This window comes from Eleutherodactylus coqui, chromosome 7, assembly GCF_035609145.1.
Source record: "Eleutherodactylus coqui strain aEleCoq1 chromosome 7, aEleCoq1.hap1, whole genome shotgun sequence".
NCBI classification, from domain to species: Eukaryota; Metazoa; Chordata; class Amphibia; order Anura; family Eleutherodactylidae; genus Eleutherodactylus; species Eleutherodactylus coqui.
Genome location: NC_089843.1, coordinates 84,164,603 through 84,183,990, shown reverse-complemented (window position 1 = coordinate 84,183,990; position 19,388 = coordinate 84,164,603). Strand labels below are relative to the sequence as shown.

The following is a 19,388-nucleotide window of genomic DNA, read 5'->3' as shown; positions in this document are numbered from 1 at the left end:
AGAACTACAAATTCCCTTCTCTGACCTTGTCATCAAGCCTGGGTTCACACAGGGCACATTTGCCACGGTTTTGCCGCGGATTGCCGTTGCGTATCCGCACTGCGGCAAAACTGCTGCATTTGCAGTGCATTGCAACAGAAATGAGATTTGCCAAAAAGCTGTTCTCACAGGACGGATTTTTTCCGCACAGCTGCAGTGCGGAAATGCAACTGCGTCGCGGTTTTAAAAGATGCAGCTTGTTCATTCTTAGGTCTTTTCCGCAGCGCTTTTTTGTCCATAGACCTCTATGGACGCAGCCAAAACCGCACCAAATACGCCACAAAAAGTAGAAAAGCGTTGCGGAAAAAAACGCTTGCGGATTTTTCCGCACAAAAATCCGCAGCTAAATCCTCAAGCCCAAATTAACCATTGAAGCGGTTTTGCCACAGAAGCAGTTCTTCTGCGGCAAAACCGCAACGGAAAAACTGCGGCAAATCTGCCCTGTGTGAACCCAGCCTAATACTGATTTGGCATTGTAGCAGCACAATAACAGTAGAATGTCCGGTGGATATATGTAATATGTAACACCATTGTCTGAAGTATACTACTGGCAATGGACATTTCTGGAACCTTTTGGACTTTACTTCAGGACCTTTTTTCTTTTTAACTGAATAACTTTTGACTGTCATCTTCCTTAATTACAACCGTTCGCTCCCATCTGTGGGACTTCTCCCGTGCTGCACCCATTCAGTGGAACTCACTGCCCTGGATCATCAAGCTGACTAGTTTTAATCATGCCTAATAAACTCATATCTTCAAGGAGTTTCAAGTCAAATAACCATAGTCCACAGCCAGTATCCCCATTCCACCCTATGCTCAGCTAACTACCTTTCATGCATGACTGTGTATTTTATATCCCTGTCGGTTCAGATACTGGCTGGTGAAGGGCTCATGTATTTTATTTTCCTGTTGACAACAAAAAGGGCTGAATTAGCTCTATGTATGCATAGCCAGCCTTACTTATGTGCCACCAGTTTGTAAGGTGGGCACCAGGTGGATATAAGCTTGGAGCGATCACTCCCCTTAAAGGGAACGTGTCACCGCTCTACAGCACCATAAACTAAGTTATAGTGCTGTTAGGTATGGTGACAGGGAGCCGGCTGATATCTTTTTTTTATACTCACCAACTCCCTCGTTCCCACTGTGTCCCCCTCTGAAGGTCACGTAGCACATGGAAATCTATCTGCTTTCAGATTGCCATGCACACACTCTTCATATAAGTCTATGGGAGAGCACGTACATGGCATTCTGCAGAGAGTCAGATTTTTGAGCACTGCGTAATTTTCAGTGGTTGACAGTGCAGGAACCATGGAGTAGTTCACTCGGCTGCCTATCACATCACCAAACTTAGTTTATGGTGCTATAGGCAAGTGACAGGTTTCCTTTAAGTCAGATATCTTCTTTCTCCGTGCAGCAACATCTTGTGGAGCTACATGAATCATCCTTCTCCTAGCTCAATCCCCCCACCCCCCGCCGCACAAACACACACAACTCAATTGTGTTTTTCTGCTGCTGTATGTATGTTCTTATGTATCTATGGTTCTGGTACTGTATCTATTTACTCAGCATGATTCTGGTACTGCATTCCTGTACTGAGCTTGGTTCTGGTACTGTATGTATTTGTTTGGTTCTAATGATGTATGCATGTTATGAATTGGTTCTGGTGCTGTATTTCTGCACTGAGCTTGGATCTGATATTGTATTTTTGTTAAAAGCTGGGTTCTGATGCCATATTTATCTTATGAGCTTGATTCTGGTATGGTATAGTATTTATTCACTGTGCTGTTCTGGCGTGGGTAGGCTGCTATCTTTTAGTTTTCGGCATATATATATATATATATATTTATTTATGAAGGGGTCTCCAAACATATTCCACGCAGGGTGCATCTAACCTGAGGCCGGCACTGCATTTACCTATTATGTATGACCCTATTTCAGTTAGATAGTAAGCTTTTATGGACAAGAAACTCTATGGTTTAGCATCATTTGTTTTCGATTACTTGCATTGTACTTGATTTTTTTTGTACTTCTTACTTTCTGGATGATGCGGCCGCACTGTTCATTGGTAAAATGATGGTCTAAATCTTCATTTCTACAGCAAATCTTAGAATTTACATACAGTAGTATGTGCCTGAGAAGCATGACCAATAATATGGAGAGCAGCTCTATGCTTGAAAGTCTAATATTATAGATCTCGCTGATGTGATTGATTTTAATAAACCTTCTCTCTGCTCGGGGACTGAATGCAGCATACCGCCAGTGTACTATTGTATCCTGTTGTGATTCTCACAGCAGTATCTCCCCTTTGATGTATAATGATTTCTTTTGATACTTGATGTTGATGTCACAGTGATCTTCCATCCATCATTCAGGCTGCGGTAAAACCACTTACTCTAGCGTTGTTACACTTTTATCCAGTTTTACTCTTAGCAGCTATCTTGCTTTCCAATAAATTATTTCTAAATGTGAGTTTCTGTTTTAAACAAGCCAACATCTGGTGGGGAAATATAATTTATTTGGTGACATTTAAATGAGGATGAGATGAGACATTAAATCAGATTTGGCATATGAATGCACAGATTGAGTGTACCCATGTGGATAGTATCATGGCGGTTTTATGTTCACGCTACTCAACGTGTCAGACAAATTGTTTCAAAAAGCTGCGGAATACTTGTCATTGGATGAGGGATTATAGGACCCTTAGGTGAATTCTCTAATTAAAAGCTCCAGGGAACCATGATATACCTGAGGGTGTTATACTCAATGCTCAACCTTTATTTCAGCTTGCAATTTGTTTAGAACTGTACTCATTTTCAGGAGTCTATTGCTTATCAATGACTCATGTTCTGTTTCCAATGGGTGTATTTTATGTCAGGGGGCTGGTGTACATCAGGTTCTGTTGGACATCAAGTGGTTTACATATAAGGGGGTGAGCAGTGACCTGCTTTTCCCTTACAGATACAGTGGCTTACAGCTGCTCTTGTATGCCGCCAATGGTCTCAGCATTAGGCCCTGCCCGCTACCCTGCCAGACCAGCAGCAGGGAAGGAGTTAATGAGAAGAGAAGAGTGCTATTGGGATAAGGCTCTGCCCTCTCTATGATGTAAGCAGTGATGTTTCTGTTATGTCTCTACCCAGGTAAAGCCCATTGGCAGGACTGGTGTGTGAGGGAGGGTAGATCTGCCTTCCCTACTGGGAGATTGACCAGAAGGATCTGGAAAGTTCTGAGGCTGGGAGTGGAGGTTAAGTCCCACCGCTATGGGGGTCATGGCAGACATCTTAGTTGTGTGATGCTGCTGTAATAAGCTGGGAAAGAGACTCAGAGAGAGCAGAGACTGTCCTGCAGGAGTCAGAGAGAGATCCAGGGAAAGTCTGGAATGCTGTGGTACAGTAAAGGATTGGACCGTGAATAGGAATGGTCTTAAACTAGGATGGCCTAAAACAAAACATATTAGTGTACATTGTGTGAGAGACTTGATGATAGTAAGCAGACCTGCTAGCAGCATAGGAGGGAAGGAGATTGAGAGCTCTGGAGAGGAGCCTGGACTGAGTACTTAATAAGTTCTGGAGTTGTGATGCAAAGTAAATTTTAAATTGTATGATTGCTACTATGCTATGCAATACTATTTGTAAGGGTGCAATGAGTCACCAGGGATGTAAGCATATTGTGCAAGTGTGATGAAGCCTAGAAGAGACCTGTGAGAATTGTGATAGGTGAGGTCTACGATGTCTGGTGTCTTTAAAGTGGAGACATGGCCCATTCGGGGTAAAAGGAAATGAGCCAAGGCAAATGTTAGCAGTATCAGCAATAGCGAATGGCTAGTACATGTTCTACAGGTGACTTGTTGTGGCCACTCTGAGACAATTGTTCTATTATTCAATACTTAACATACCTATTAAGCAATGTTCCAGTGTTACATACTCTCCAATGGAGTGAAAACCCTATTTTACGCTCTTTAAGTAATTTTCTGTTTTGAAAAAAATGTGTGCTGCCTCTGTCTCTGTTGTGTCACCACCACGCCATACACATACCATCCACCTGCAACACACAGATGAAGAGTGGTTCCATCTGGGTAACCACGTGTATAGTCAAAACACATGGATTTGTGCCACAACTAACCCAGTCAATGTCTGGTGCGCATTGTTTCACCACATCATCAGCCCTATCTTCTTCAATGACACCATCAACACCAAAAATTACCTGAGAATATTCACAGAATTTGGGAACCAACTGCATGATGAGGAGTTTCTGAATGATTACTTCCAGCAAGATGAGGCAACTTGTCACAGGTGTAACCAGAGCATGACAGAATTTCATTTGTTCCTCGGGGACAGGATGATCTCGAAGGGTCTGTGGTCACAAAGATCATCATATCTTACACTGGCAGACTTTTTCCTGTGAGACTGATTAAAGAGTTAAGTGTTCACCAATAAAGCCTGCACCATAGCCACACTAAAGAATAATGTTGGACAAGAAAGTCAGTGGTAAGTACAGAGTGACGACTCTGAACTCACCAAAAAAAAAGGTAGCCATCAGTATTTGTTGTTGTGACATATCATTGTCCTGAACACAAATATTGGTAAATTACTAGGTTTCGCTTTGAGTGAAACACTCTGTAGAAGGTGGACTTTTCATATCACTATTGTCTAAGGAGATGATGTTTAGGTAAAGGTAAAGTCTCCTGATGCAAGCACTGAGTCATGACTGACTCTTAGGGTGTTGTCACATCGTGATGTTTCTTGGCAGACTTTTTTTGTGTTTTGCCATTGTGTTCCCCAGTCATCTGTGGTCCGGCGGTGGTAGTGCAATCTGTGCCCGCACACCTCGGCTTCCATGCTGCGTACAAGACAGCTCAGACAGACACCGGAGGGAAGTGGTCAGCGGTCACAGACTCTGCACTGCCATACTGGAGTTGAAGGCTGGGTGAGTGGAATGCCTGTTAGGTTGGTGCACAGCTGGCGGGCCACATAAAATAAGGTGGTTGGCCGGATTTAGCCCGTGGGCCTTGTGTTTGACATGAGTGATGTAAACCATTTACCAAAATCCAGTGCAGAGTAGAATGTCATGTATTCTGCATCACTTTAATCTAACGTCTTCATAACTATACCCTCAATGATGTGACATCCTTTTTACAGGGCTGGTCCTATATGTTCAACATAGTAGCTTGGATGGACAATCATTCAGGTGACTGCTATTGGCTCTGATATGAAGATGCAGAAAGATTTTTGTGCTGTATTCTCTTGAAATCCATAAATTCGCCCCCATCAATAATGCCCTAGGCAATTGCCTATTATGCCTGTTGCTCATCCCGTCTCCCATTGGAACCCTTGATGGAGATGCACATCCGAATAGAGCCTTACTTATAATGATTGCAAATCATTTTCATCTGAAGTCGTACACATTATTTTTCAGTTAACTTCAACTTGTTGAATCACCCTTGTGTAGTGACTGAGACTTGATGCTTATGCTTTATGTTCACCATGACAGATAATAACCCTCCAAACCATCTTCACATAATCTACAACAATACAATTTAATTGTTTCCCTTTAATAATGGAGGGTTTTTACCAAAGGGGTAGTCTGGGAAGAAAAATTTTTAATTGAAATGTGCTCAGTAGGAAGAAGAGGCAGCACTAGCCTCGGGAAGCCAAGCTCACCAGGAAAGGTGCTAACAAACCTGAGTGTAGACCTGCAACTTCATAAACTAGGGAAGCTGAATGTATTAGTTAGTTGCTAGATAGGCCTGGGATCCATACAGGTGAATCCACAGCACTGTGTTGCTGCGATGTTCATGCACTGGATTGTGTGAAATACTTTTTGCTGTGTGATGCACAATAAAACTGCTTGCGAATAGTGTGGACCAGAACCCGTTGTGTGAGAGTGAAGATACTGCAAAGTCAAAGAGCAAGCCCATAGCACTCTCCCACAGATAAGCACTCTCCCACAGTCAATAAGTCCCCTTCAGTTTATTGTGTCCATGGTCTATGAGATTGTTATACAGAGCAGGGAGTGTCAGCCTACTGTTAGGCTTAGGGCTTTTTCACATAAGTTATAGTTTTATATAGTTTTGGGCCCCACATGCGCAAAACTAGATAAAATTAATATACTGACCGTGGCACCAGACTGTCATTTCAGTGGTCCTGTAGTCTTATGTTCTTCTCCTGCTTGGTGCATCTTATATCCAAGTAGGATGTCAATATCAGTTCCTCTATGTAGCTGTATGAATTTTTTGTTTATTTTTCTAAAAACAGTGCCACCCTTGTCTAATGACTGTGTCTGATATTGCCACTTACGCCTATTCAAATGAAATAGACTGAGATGCGATACCAGACAACATTTAGGAAAGAATAGCCATGTTTCTTGGGGTAGAAAAATTAGATACTTGTTTCTAATTTCAAAGAATTCCAAGTGTCAATAGGCACTATCTTTTCAAACAATCTATGCTCATATAATAGCTTTTGTCTGTGTCATCAATCTTGTAATATATTTTTATTTTACCACTGTAAATTAAGGCTGAAGTGGCCCCCGCTAGGGTTTTTCCATTCCAGATTCTTTGCCTGTTGTTAGGATTTAGCTTCTGTTGTAACTGGAATGCTGGGACATTTTCCTAGCTGTGTGGGAGGGGCTATCTTAACAGGCTGCTCCTGTGCACTTACAGGCTGACAGATCTTCAGATACTGTGTAAACAATCTTAATATTCTCGGCATCTCCTCTTTTTACAGGGCTTACTAATCATTTGGCCAGAATTTCTCTGAATGCCCAACTCCTACAATTGTCCTGAGACAGCAGAGGGCTGGACCTTCAGATACTGCCTCCCTGCTAATTGAACCAGAGACACTGCAATGCAGCATGGTAAGTGATGCAAAGAAAGTGCAGGACAGTGAACTACTGGCAGAATGCTAGGCTAGCAACACACAGGGGGCATAAAAGTTGATTGCAAAAAGCAGGGCAGCAGAAAAATAGGGAAGACCACCTGAAAATCATTTTTTAAAACATGAAACAGTGCAAACAGTGGCAAATTAGTAAGAAAAACATTATATTTTAGAAAGCTTGTTGAAAACTCAGGTACACTTTAAACTGTGCTCTGGGGTCAAGTACCCTGAACCCTAAGTCATTCTTCATTTTCCATGGGCCAAAGTCCAGTAATCCAGTCTATAGGCTCAAAACCAATGAAGTATGCAGAGTCATGGTTGGTGAGGAATAAAGATTTTATTTGACCAAAACTCTCAGTTTATGTTTTTTTTGTAGACATTGTGCTTTTTTTCTGCTATACGTAGTTGTGTGGACCATACTGATCCATTATGTCTTTTTTTTAGTAAATAAAAAGCATGCTTACATTTTTATACATTTTATATCATTTCAATATGGGCAATCAGTCATGAAAGGACACAAAAAAAGGCTTTTATGAAATCGTGATACAAATAATATATGACAAAATAATTAAAGAATCACTTTGTATGTAAATAAAAAGATTTTGTACAAAATAAAGATATAAAATGCTACAATAAATATAGAAAAGCTTATCAAGAAAACAATGTCTATAATCACAAATCTGTTTTTTCTTAAAGTTAGGAATATGGAATTATTAGTGGAGGGTGTCCAAATAAAAAGGGATAAACATTTCAGGGCAATGTAATTTATCAAAACATTGTAAACGTGTAACGAGTAAACATAGTGAACCTCAAGTATCAAGGCGAAGAGAAAAAGCGGCCATGTTGCCCATATTAACCAATCAGAGTCCATGCTTCAATTATTCAAAGCCATTTAAAAAAGTAAAAACTTAGTCTCATTAGTTTCCTATGGGCAACATAACCTCTTTCTATCGACACCCGTTTGAGATAAGAGGCCCAGTGTATCATTTTGTGTAGTGAAAGAAAATCCTTAAATGGTGAGGACACTGTAGGAAATATATATACCAATGTCCATAGTCACAGTATCAGTTCCTAAGCTGTTTGAGTAACAATAGCTCAAAGACCCATAGTGCAGGATCGAAGGTCCTTGTGAATTAAACATATACATTAAATACACACATATAAGCTTATACATAAAAGGAGCCATACTGGTCCCAACATGAATTCTACATCACACGATACAGAACAGTGACATGTATTGTGTATATTACATATTGTGGCATTTGCACAGTTCAGCATTTCTTTATGGCACGGTTATAAAGCGAAGGGCACAAAGGAAATCTCTTAGAATCCTACTAAATGTCATTAGTGTTATTGAGAATGCACGAACAGGCCATTTTACCTTAACCAATACTTTATTTCTAATCACTAAAGACCCTGTCATCAAACTATGTTCTCACTGTAGTATTAGATGTATGGAATGCCATATCTTAGGAGGAGATGAGTTTTTAAAGAGAACAGGGTTGCCAAAAATGAGTGATGAAGGCAACTTTGATCAACAAATAATAACATTGGTACAGTCACAGAGAATGTACCCCTAAAGTAAAAGAAAGAAGTCACCTGCAAATAGAAGTGGGTGACTTCAAAAATCCTATCCACCTAATGCTTAGACTTTTACTTTCTCCCTCGATTCCAAAAATGACAACAGGAAGCCAGCAGTAAATCAATTATTGCCAGGATTCTCCAGCGGCAAATATGCCTAGTGATACAGGCAATATATCACTGCATAGCCAATGGTGGAACTACCAATGTCGTAATGGCTGCTCTAGGGCTTGTAGTCTATGTTGGCTTGTGGACTGTCTAAACCCAGTTGGGCCAGTTTATGGGTTTTTCCTGATCTAGGAGGTTCTAACAACAAGAACAGGTAATTGATATCCATTCTCCATTCTGAAGGGAAGCATTGATTGGTAAAACATGCTCAACCCTTGGAAATGGAAGCAATGACTGGGTTAAATGAGTGTCATTTAAAGGTGCCTGTAGCCTTGGTGTTGTAGGCACTTTGGTAGAGATATAGCTAAGATATAGCAAAGTAGAATCTCGCAGAAGAGAACTAAAGGAAATATTTTAGGAGGGAAGCACTCTTGTAAAGTGTTCAAGTCATTTCATCCCACCACACATATCATCCCTATACTGAGAATTCTGTCTTGAATCACCCAAAGAGATTGCTTAGACCCACTGTATAGTAATTTTCAAGAGAGACTGGATGGACATCTAAATGCATTCTAATAACTATTGTCAATGCATCAATGTTTCCGGGACATTAGTGTTTTAAGTCCCTTGTATGAATTAGGATTTTTGATCTCAATTAATGTATAGTAACTTTTTGCTCAATAGTTGAATAAAATGTCCCGATGCTGCAATTGTATCTCACATGCCAATATGCATTACCTGCTTGATCACATGATCCAGCTTGGCCAACTTCTATTAATTTGTAACGTACAATCAACATCTAAGGCTGCTTTGAAGCAAGTCTAGTCAGTAATGATTTACTAAATCCTGGTATGACTAAAGACCCTGCTTTTAATCAATTAGTTTGTCTGCATCCATCATGAAAGTAAAGTTTTCTAAAAGGGCTTATATAAATTTATTTTTTTTTTAAAGCAGGAGTAGAAGGGCAATGACATGACGTGACTGCTGCCAAGATGTCAGACTGGTTGTTGTGTGTACATTGCCTAACTATTATAGTCATCATATAGGGCAAATCCCAAGTAAAACTCTGCTCATCAGCTCAAGACTGAACTGGCACTGAGCTGTGAACAAGAGAGGCTCGGGCAACGATCATTATACCCCACATCTGACAAGTATTCCAAAATTGTCAACAGTGATTTGAATGATTTTACTTTTGACAACTGACCCAATAATTGCAAACAATTATCACATGCACTGCTGCAGGTGATCAGTGAGGGTGATCAATGAGTGGAACAATGAGGTTGCCACGGGAGGTGGTGAATTTTCCTTTAATGGAAGTGTTCAAACAAAGGGTGGGCAAATATCTGTCTGGGATGATTTAGTGAATCCTGCACTGAGCAGGGGGTAGGACCTGATGACCCGGGAGACCCCTTCCAACTCTACCATTCTATGATTCTATGAGGTACTATTGAAATTATTGGGTCAATTGCCAAAAAGTAAAATCGATTTATAGTGACGGTTTTATAGTGTTTGTTCGGGATGATAAAAAAAGATTGCTTTTTCTTCAGAAATAGTGAACATCTGTTCATGGCCTACACAGCTGATTTTTCACATGGCTCGGGCGGTACACAGACCCGTATCCTGCTGCTGGCTGGAGCACTTTGCACCCCATTTTCCTGGATGCAACATGCATATGTCTGTCTGAATAAGCCCCTAGTCTCCACCAACAAGAAACAAGACATCATGTCTTATGGTTTGATGGGTCACTTTTATTCTCTGATATTGCATATGGTTATCTTTACTGCCATATTTATTGGATTTTTGGAACAATAGAAGCACTCTATAAATTACTGCTAGAGTGCTGACATCTAGAATACTGGATAGGTACTCTAGAGCGCTTAGTTACGCTCAGAGGCATAACTTGAAGCTTCTGGGCCCCAATGCAAAACCTGGAACAGGGCCCCCAACTATAATGCTTTATTCATAGTACTGGGCTCCCTATATGGAGAAAAGAGGCCTTATGGGCCCCCTAGGGCTCCTGGGCCCGGGTGCAACCGCATTCCCTGCATCCTCTATAGTTACGCCCCTGGTTACGCTATAGTATTCTCCATACCCTTCACAATTATATTCTTTTAAATAGCTAAAGTGGTCTGCATTAGAAAACAAAACCAGGGCTGTAGTTACAATAGGGAGATCTTGTGACATTCTGGTCCATGAATAGTTGTCAATGAAATGAAACCTAGTAGTAAATCTAGATGAATCTGTGTAATCTGATGGGTTGATGTTCTGCTTAGGAGTAGTGAACATTGCGTTTCACAATGGAATCCATCTTACATATGACTCTACATGAGACAGACTAATCTCATAAAACACACAGTGAACATCGTGAGCCGTCGTTCTTAATTTTCAGTGTTGGTCCGGAGAATTAGTACTTAATAAAAAAAAAGAAAGTTTTATATTCAAGTTTCATTCCAGGACGTCTGAAAGTTTGTTCTTTCTCACTGGTTGATCTTTGTAGTGAATATTTTATAAAAGTAATATTAGTGCCACGTGTAACGTCCGACTGATACGCTGTGCTTCAGCAACGTCTTCGAGAAGCCAATGTCCATGTTTCCAGGTGAAGGCATGCAAAACGGGGTGTATCCTGTCCACTAGCTGCTGCATCCTCTTGGACAGCCGTGTACTAAAATGTTGTTATTGGTGGTGTGTCCGTCTTGAGCTTTTATGTGGGGCTGGCTGTGTGCTTTGCTCTCTGCGTTTGAAGCTTGTCCACTTTGTTCTGGTTGATGTTTGAGTCTAGAAAAACAAGGCAAAAATGTTAGAAAATATAAAGTGTTCTTTTGTTTGGAAACTCAAGGGGTGTTCTGGGAAAAAAAGTTTATTATTGGTATAATGAAAAGTTATGCAACTTTCTAATTTACTTTGTGCATTAATTTCGTAAAGGGAATCTGTCAGCTACTTTGAGCCCTATAAGATGAGTTTAAACTAGTTGACCCGCTGAATCCTGGGATGTAATTTTTATACTTACCTTCCCTGCTGTTCCCTCAGTGTCAGCTTTCAAACCCGCTGCTGAACGCTTCCGGTGGACTTTATAAATGCATGCACAGGGTGAGAGGACAACATAGTACATACCATGTAGTTCGTAGAATGCATTGCAGCGGCGGGTTTGAGAGCCGATAACGGGGGAACGATGGGGACGGTAAGTATAAAAATTACATCCCCGGATTCAAAGAAGCTGACAGTCTCTTTAAAAGGTCTTCTCATCTCATAAAGTGATGGCATATCACTAGGATCTAGTATCAGCTCCTGATCAGTGGGGGTCTGACTTTTGGATCCCCCATCGTAAGAAGAAAGAGGATGCAGTGCTCATTTAGTATTGCTTTCACTTCATAGTTTTCCCTGCACAGCTGCACTCATGGCCATCCTATGATGCATGGAACATAAGCCAACCGGATTCACTCAATGGCGCTGCACTACAGTTCCGCACACAGCGGGTGGTCAGGCTGCTACTACGCAGGGGAAAACCAATAAAGTGCTGTAACCCCTTCATTCTCAAGATTGTTGGGGATTCCAAAAATCGGACCTCCATAATTTATAAGATGGGAAACCCCTCTAGGGTTTTCAAGATCTTTGCTTGCTTTTATTAAATTGGAACCTTCATTGTTTAGTTGGTTGAAGGATGAAAGCCTTTCCTGGTTATGGGATGATCACACAGGTACTCGGCTCATTATCCAAAAGAGAGCTATCACTGTAATGTAACCAGTGAGCCAAGCACCTCATAGCATGACCTGGATGGCTTTGACCCTCTAGAAATAAGCAACAAAGGTTTATGTTCAATGATAGGAAGCAGAGATCGTGAAAAGATGAGGAATTGAAACACAGAGTATACTACAAAGTAGTCGAATAAAAGGATATGTCCATCATTTTACAATTTACATACAGAATTAAAGATATCCACTCAAAATCTGAAATCTGGTTTACCGGAGGTAAAACTGTAACATCAGATTGATAGAACATGCTGATACAATATCGGATTGTTGTCAGGAGATGGAGTACATATACCTGTAGCCATATTGATACATATGCCTGTAGGGCTTTCTATAGCAGACATCCCGGACATGCTGATTAATAAGACTACATTGGTACGTGACTTGTTCTTAAATCCATTTACATGAGAAGCTCGCCTCTGCTACGTCAGTATTACAGCGGGTCACAGGAATAACAGTATGTTCCCAACTTTAGAATACATTGCCACATAAATGCCTGTCCTCCCTATTCTAGTTCTAAACTCCTTGTGTGTTGCGTACATAATGATACACTATCACACTCAGCATGTGCTTCCTAGGCTATCCTGCCGATAAGCAAATTGCAAAATAATTACTTTTCTGAAATGTGTCAAACAAATTTTGGTTCACAATCATTTTCCCCATTCATGCTGGGCCTGCAGACACATAATAAATAATTTAGTTGGCTCTCTCTTTTTGCTTATATTTAAGGATCAGTAAATGAGGGCAACAATCAACACAGTTCTTATAGATAGACTATACCATAATTCATAGTGTATATAAGAACACAATTGTATGGTCTGCTTTGGTACATGGATGGCATTCACTTTATTCTATGCACAAGGGAGGGGGGGGGGGGTTATAAGGGAGAGCTCCGGCATGTCCACATCACCGTTGGCAAGAGCAGTCCGGTCCTGGTGTGCCCATTCCCTAGTAACCATCTCTACTTTTATTATTCACTAGCTTACCCATCGCGCGTTGCTGCGAAGACAGACAGACAGACATACATTTGTTTTTATATATATAAATAACAACCAATCACAGCGCAGCTTTCATGTTACCTCAGCAGTAAGAGAAATAACAACCAATCACAGCGCAACTTTTATTCTGCCTTAGCAATATAAAAAATAGCAACCAATCACAGTGCAGCATTCATTTTACCTCAGCGGTATAATATATAGCAACCAATCACAGCACAGCTTTCATGTAACCTCAGTAGTATAAGAAGTAGCAACCAATCACAGCACAGCTTTCATTATCTGAGCAGTATAATATATAGCAACCAATCACAGCACAGCTTTCATGCTACCTCAGCAGTATAAGAAATAGCAACCAATCACAGCACAGCTTTCATTTTACCTCAGCATTCTCAATTTGCAGCAATTGTCTTGCGAAACGTTCGGTGGATGCATCATTTTGTAGTTGAACACGCTTGATCGTAATGCCTTTTGCTTTCGTGCTTTGTCTGGGGGGCATAACTGTCGATGATGCTCGCACGCGCGCCACCTATCGTAGGATAGTTGTACTATGCCAGTTATCTTCCCAGGAGTGTACTCAACAAGTTTCATCGCGATTGGATGAATGGTGTAGTAATTAGAGATGAGCGAACTTACTCGGACACGCCCCTTTTTCGCCCGAGCGCCGCGATTTTCGAGTACTTCCGTACTTGGGTGAAAAGATTCGGGGGGCGCCGTGGGTGAGTGGGGGGTTGCAGCGGGGAGTGGGGGGGGGAGAGGGAGAGAGAGAGAGCTCCCCCCTGTTCTCCACTGCTACGCCCCACTCTGCCATGCCTCCCCCCGCCCCCGCCCCGGCGCCCCCTGAATCTTTTCACCCGAGTACGGAAGTACTCGAAAATCGTGGTGCTCGATCGAGTAATTATTCGAAACGAGTATATTCGCTCATCTCTAGTAGTAATGCATAAAGGACAGACAGACATACATTCATTTTTATATATATAGATGATCAGGAAGTGAGAAAATTAGATTCCGTACGTAAAATTTGGACGCTAATTCTTTAGTGCTTAGAATTGAATAATTGAGTTGGGACCCATTAACTTTTCCTATTTATGACATAATCAATGCTCGTGCCAAATTTCATGCTTCTACGACATCGGGAAGTGAGAGAATTAGTGGCAATGATGGAAATCGAACGATCTATGTGGGGGGGGGGTGTAACTGTCGACGACGCTCGCACGCGCGCCATTTATCATAGAATAGATGTACTATGCCTCTAATCTTCCCAGGAGTGTTATCAACAACTTCCCAAAGTTTCATGGCGATCGGATGAATGGTGTAGTAGCGCATAAAGGACAGACAGACACACAGACAGACAGACAGACACACACGCATACATTCAATTTTATATATATAGATTTCTGTTGGTTATATAGTGCAAACATATCCTGCAGCGCTGTACATAGATTGTCTTAACTAACATTACTTGCTGGCCCCAACAGATCTCGCAATCTAGTTTTGTACCATTCAACTTTTTTCTTTTTGTGAATATTCCAAAAATCCCCCATAAACCAAATGGCTCGAACTGTACATGTGAGTCAGTCTCTCCCGATTACACAGCATTAGCAGAAGTATTTAGAAACAAATGTAAAAAGTTACAATAAGTGAAAAAAAACTGCGCTCCTGGTAATTAACCATGCACAAATAGTGAAAGTAAGAAGGTGGTCACTTACTTTACTTTTCCAGTAAGAGCACACCCTAATCCCGGTTAGCAGTGTGTCACAATGATATCTCCAAGGACTTCTGAAGAGGGTCCAGCAAATTGTGAATTTTCAATATTTTATTCAAGATTTATTTATGGACTTTACCAGTCCAACGTACTAATACAAAAAAGAAGGGCAGGTAATAATACCACATCCCTCAGCAGACAGCCAAACTGCTACACAGAGGAGCCACCGCCCAGGTTTAGGTACTGATGAACACCCACTCACACACCCTCCTTGTATGCATTGACATCATTGTGACACCCTGCTAACCGGGATTAGGGGGTGCCCTCATTGGAGCCTCCCCTGTGAAGTAAGTGACCACCTTCTTACATTCAGTAATAATTTGTGCATTGTTTATCACCTTAGGGCAACTTCACACTGGCGATCGCGATTTAGCCATGAGAAAATTGCAAAAACATCAGTGCCACTTGCAATTTTCTCACGCAATTTAGTCATGATTTTTAGCGCAAAAGTCAATACGATTTTCTACTGTTAAAAACACATTGCACGAAAATTGCACATTTGTGCTCTGCAATGCGATAAAAAGGACGCTCCATAGGGAAACATGGGAGATGAAAGAAAAATAAATCGCACATTGCAGAAAAAAGGGACATGCCTCAATTTTTTTTTCTCGCAACATCACATGACTAAAAACATCGCAGATGTGAAGGAAACCATTGAAAATCATTGATTTTATAATTCTGAGTTTCTACTCACTCTCGCATTGCGCGAAAAACGCGTGATTTACTCGCTAATGTGAAGGCGTCCTTATTGTTCATTTGCATTTTCTCCATCTGAAATTCTATTTTGGAGTCCAACCGACACTCCCCACTTCTGGATGTCCGCGTGCCCAGGACTGGTTGACCCAACACCTAAAGATCATATTACGGCCTGCAGGGACTTCGGGGTGCCGGTCTACCCTTCATTGGGTGGGCTGTTCAAGCCAGGTAACATCTACACAGCTCTTTACCCCGGGAGCGCTGCCCGCTCGTGTCACAAGATTCGGGTGCCGGCGGGGGAGAGCAGTGAGTTGCGGGAGTGAGCAGGGGGGGAGAGAGTGAGAGAGAGATTTCCCCCCTGTTCCTCCCCACTCTCCCCCGCCGCTCCCCGCCCCCCGCCCCACATAAGGCACTACTCGCTCGAGTAGTTTGCCCTAGCGAGTACACTCGCTCACCTCTAAAAATCATCTTGTTGCAGAATTTCACAAAAACTTTACTATCTTGTTGAGAGGCCATTTCTGCTGTTTAAACCCTACTTACTGAGTTGACCTTTCTGATACATTTTTCATAACCGATCTTGGCTATTTTAGTACTCTTCTAGCTTACTATTAAGTATTGTTTTAAGAGCAGCTTGAAGGTTTATTTGGACAGCCACTTATCTGATAAAACACAGTTGGAGACAATGACTAATTTGTCTATCAGGTACAATGTGAAGCTTTTTTCTTTAGCCTGAAAATTAAAAAAAAAAGAATAAACAAGAAAAACAAAGCATGCCGACATGTCAGAAGCTCTTATCGGAGCAGATCTGTGCTTACTGATCTCTAGAACAAAAGAGGCAGAGCACTATGTCCCTACAGCTTTCATCTGCTTTGCTTGGTTCTCCTGAGACATACATACAAAGTGGTAGGCCGGCTCATAAACAATGGTATACCTCTTAAATCTGTAACTAGTAATGAGACAACTTTTAAGTAATTTGCTTCAGCTAGTCTGCTGAACTTTTGCAAAAGTCTGCTTCAGTATAAGCTAGATTGAACTGCTCACCAAAAGCACTAGAACTGGTTTAAAAGACTGTCTAAGAGCCATAAAATCCCTGTGTAACACTCATTGGGTCATTTTTGGAGTGCCCAGGACTGGTGTTAAGCGAATTGAACAAGTAGAACGCTGTTTCCGGTAGAACTTTGCTAAAAGGTTGGTTCAGGTTCATGGCAAACCAACTTTTTAGCAAAGTTTAACCTGAAACTGGGTTCTACTGGTTTGGTTCGCTCAACACTACCTATAACCTCGCTTCTTCCAGAATGAACAGATCAATGCCAAATGGACTGGGTGCTTCTGGCCCTTTATTCTAGTGAATGGTGGGGGGCTCAGTTCCTGGACTCTAGCCAATCCAAACCTTTGACATGTCACTATCAGCATTGTGCTCTGTTATGGCTTCTGTGTTTTTAACCACAAACAGCAAAATTTGCAGCCTTTTTTTACTTTGAAAAACACAGATTTTCTAATGAAAACATGATCAACCCTATTAAAATCAATGACCTCCTTTATGTTTTGGTAAGATCAGTTTGGGCAGCTTGACTGCCTTCAATAGGGATGCACAGTTTGAATGGAACCTTGGCTGCTGTAAGAAGAGAGGATCGGCATGTTGTAATCCGAGTCGACATTCATCTAACATGTAGAGCTACTTTAAGAGATGGGGAGGTGCATATTCTGAAACTTTCCTGGGCACTAAGATAGCTTGTCCAGCACCTGATCCTAGCTTCAAGTGGACAAAACTTGCGAAGACATTCTTAAATATCATTGGATAAGGAATGTTGGATTCAGGTCTGATTCATTCTTTCATGGCACTGACCCCCCTAAGAGTTTGAGGTTTCTATAACAATAAGAAAACATTCCTAGACCGAAGTCACACTTGAGGAAAATAAGATCTTTGTCGTGAAGATTATCTCTGAATCTTTATTTTTGCCGAAATTACAGCATCAAATGATAACAATGGATCATCTTCTGGAGAAACGGCTATATTTGGAAACACGCCATGCCCTGCTAACTGCAGAAGCTGAGAGCTTGTTTGCATGGAGCTAGAACAAATGAGGTACTGACAAATGAAAGCCAAAAAATCTCTAAATTAATTCTTCATTTCCAGTGTATAGTCAGATGTGTAATTATGTCCTGCAGATAATGAATGTACATAACCTATTGTGCAAACACCAATAACCTCACATAATATTACAGATGGCTCTGGGAGAAAGATAACTCTTTCTTCATGTGATCTTCAGCATACACAGCCCATACAAAATATACTAAAAAGCACCAATAGAAGATAAAACAATACAAAATCTTGGCCTCACACATCTACTTGTAAGTGAGATTATATAACTTCACCGTCAGTTGTACAGGTGTCCTACTCACTGGAGGCCCGGAGAAATCGCTTAGAACTTCAAAACACACCTTACCCAATGAGAATTAGGAACCTCTCATAACATGTACTGGAAGTGTTCTCCACTTGTGGTCACGGCTGAACTGGACACTCCATATTGCTTAACATTCTGGTAAGCTAGTCGGACGTCCCTGCAACAATTTCTTGTGTGATGCTCCTTTTCAATCCCTGGATAGTTTGTAGCTTATTCCAGTAAACTTTCCCCTTCAGGAAGCAGCGCATGTTACTATTGACTACTCGACTGAAGCAAAGACGTGGCAATCAGGGTGGCACAGTGTGCCAAGCAAGACAGCCAGGTTAGCCATTCTATTTCCCTTTCTGTTGATGGCCGCCATGTGGACACTGGCAGTTGGAGTAAGGAGTGCTTGGCAAACATGTGAAATACTATTGCTGACTTAGCCTAAGGACAGGTTATCCATAGTTGATCAGCCGTGGTCTGCTGCTTGGGACTTCAGTTGGTCAACTGATTGGCACCCACTTTCAGTGCCGCAATACACAGGTGTCAAAGCAGAAGCTGCTGCTCTGACCACAGTGTAGTGGCCAGCACTTGTAACTGCAGGCCCAGTTTCCATTGATTCTATTGAGACCCTAGCCTGAAGTTACAAGAACTACATTGGGGTCGGAGCAGCATCTTCCACTGTGATCCTTCTGAATCGGCTGTAGGCGGCAGATCCCAGCCGATTCCCTGTTAATGACCTATCCGGAGGACAGGTCATCAATATCTCCCTGAAAAGCCCATTTAAGTCATTGATACAAAAAACGTCATTTAATAATTCAGCATACTACATTTATAGATTTTTGGTCATTTCAACTATTTCTTTGGGTTGATTGAATACGAGGTGCATTCAAGTTATTAGGTGTCCTAATTTTTTTTCTAAAACACTACTTACTCCACAAAGCTGAAAGCATTGTCATTTCTCAACATAATCTCCCCATTGACATACACGTTTTTCACAACATCGATGCCCAGATTGCGTGTCCACAGCCAACGCTTCTTTAGGGGTCTGTTTTGCCATGTGGAAAATCGCAAGAGTGACACAACTGGAAAACATGCGACCACAGTGAGCGCCCATCATTGTTGGAAAAGGCCACAAATCGCCAGGTGCAAGGTCAGGTGAGTAGGGAGCATGAGGCACCACTTCAAAGTTGTTGCTA

At 41.5% G+C, this 19,388-nt stretch overlaps 1 protein-coding gene across 1 annotated transcript in view; it reads right to left on the bottom strand.

Moving 5' to 3' along the window:
• Nucleotides 1-10,798: 10,798 nt before the first annotated feature.
• STK32B (serine/threonine kinase 32B) overlaps nt 10,799-19,388 on the bottom strand; it is a 149,777-nt gene continuing 141,187 nt past the window's right edge. The window contains exon 10 of the mRNA XM_066574645.1: nt 10,799-11,375. Coding sequence (XP_066430742.1) covers nt 11,231-11,375 — 145 coding nt within the window. The 3' untranslated portion in view covers nt 10,799-11,230. The remainder of the gene's footprint in view (nt 11,376-19,388) is intronic.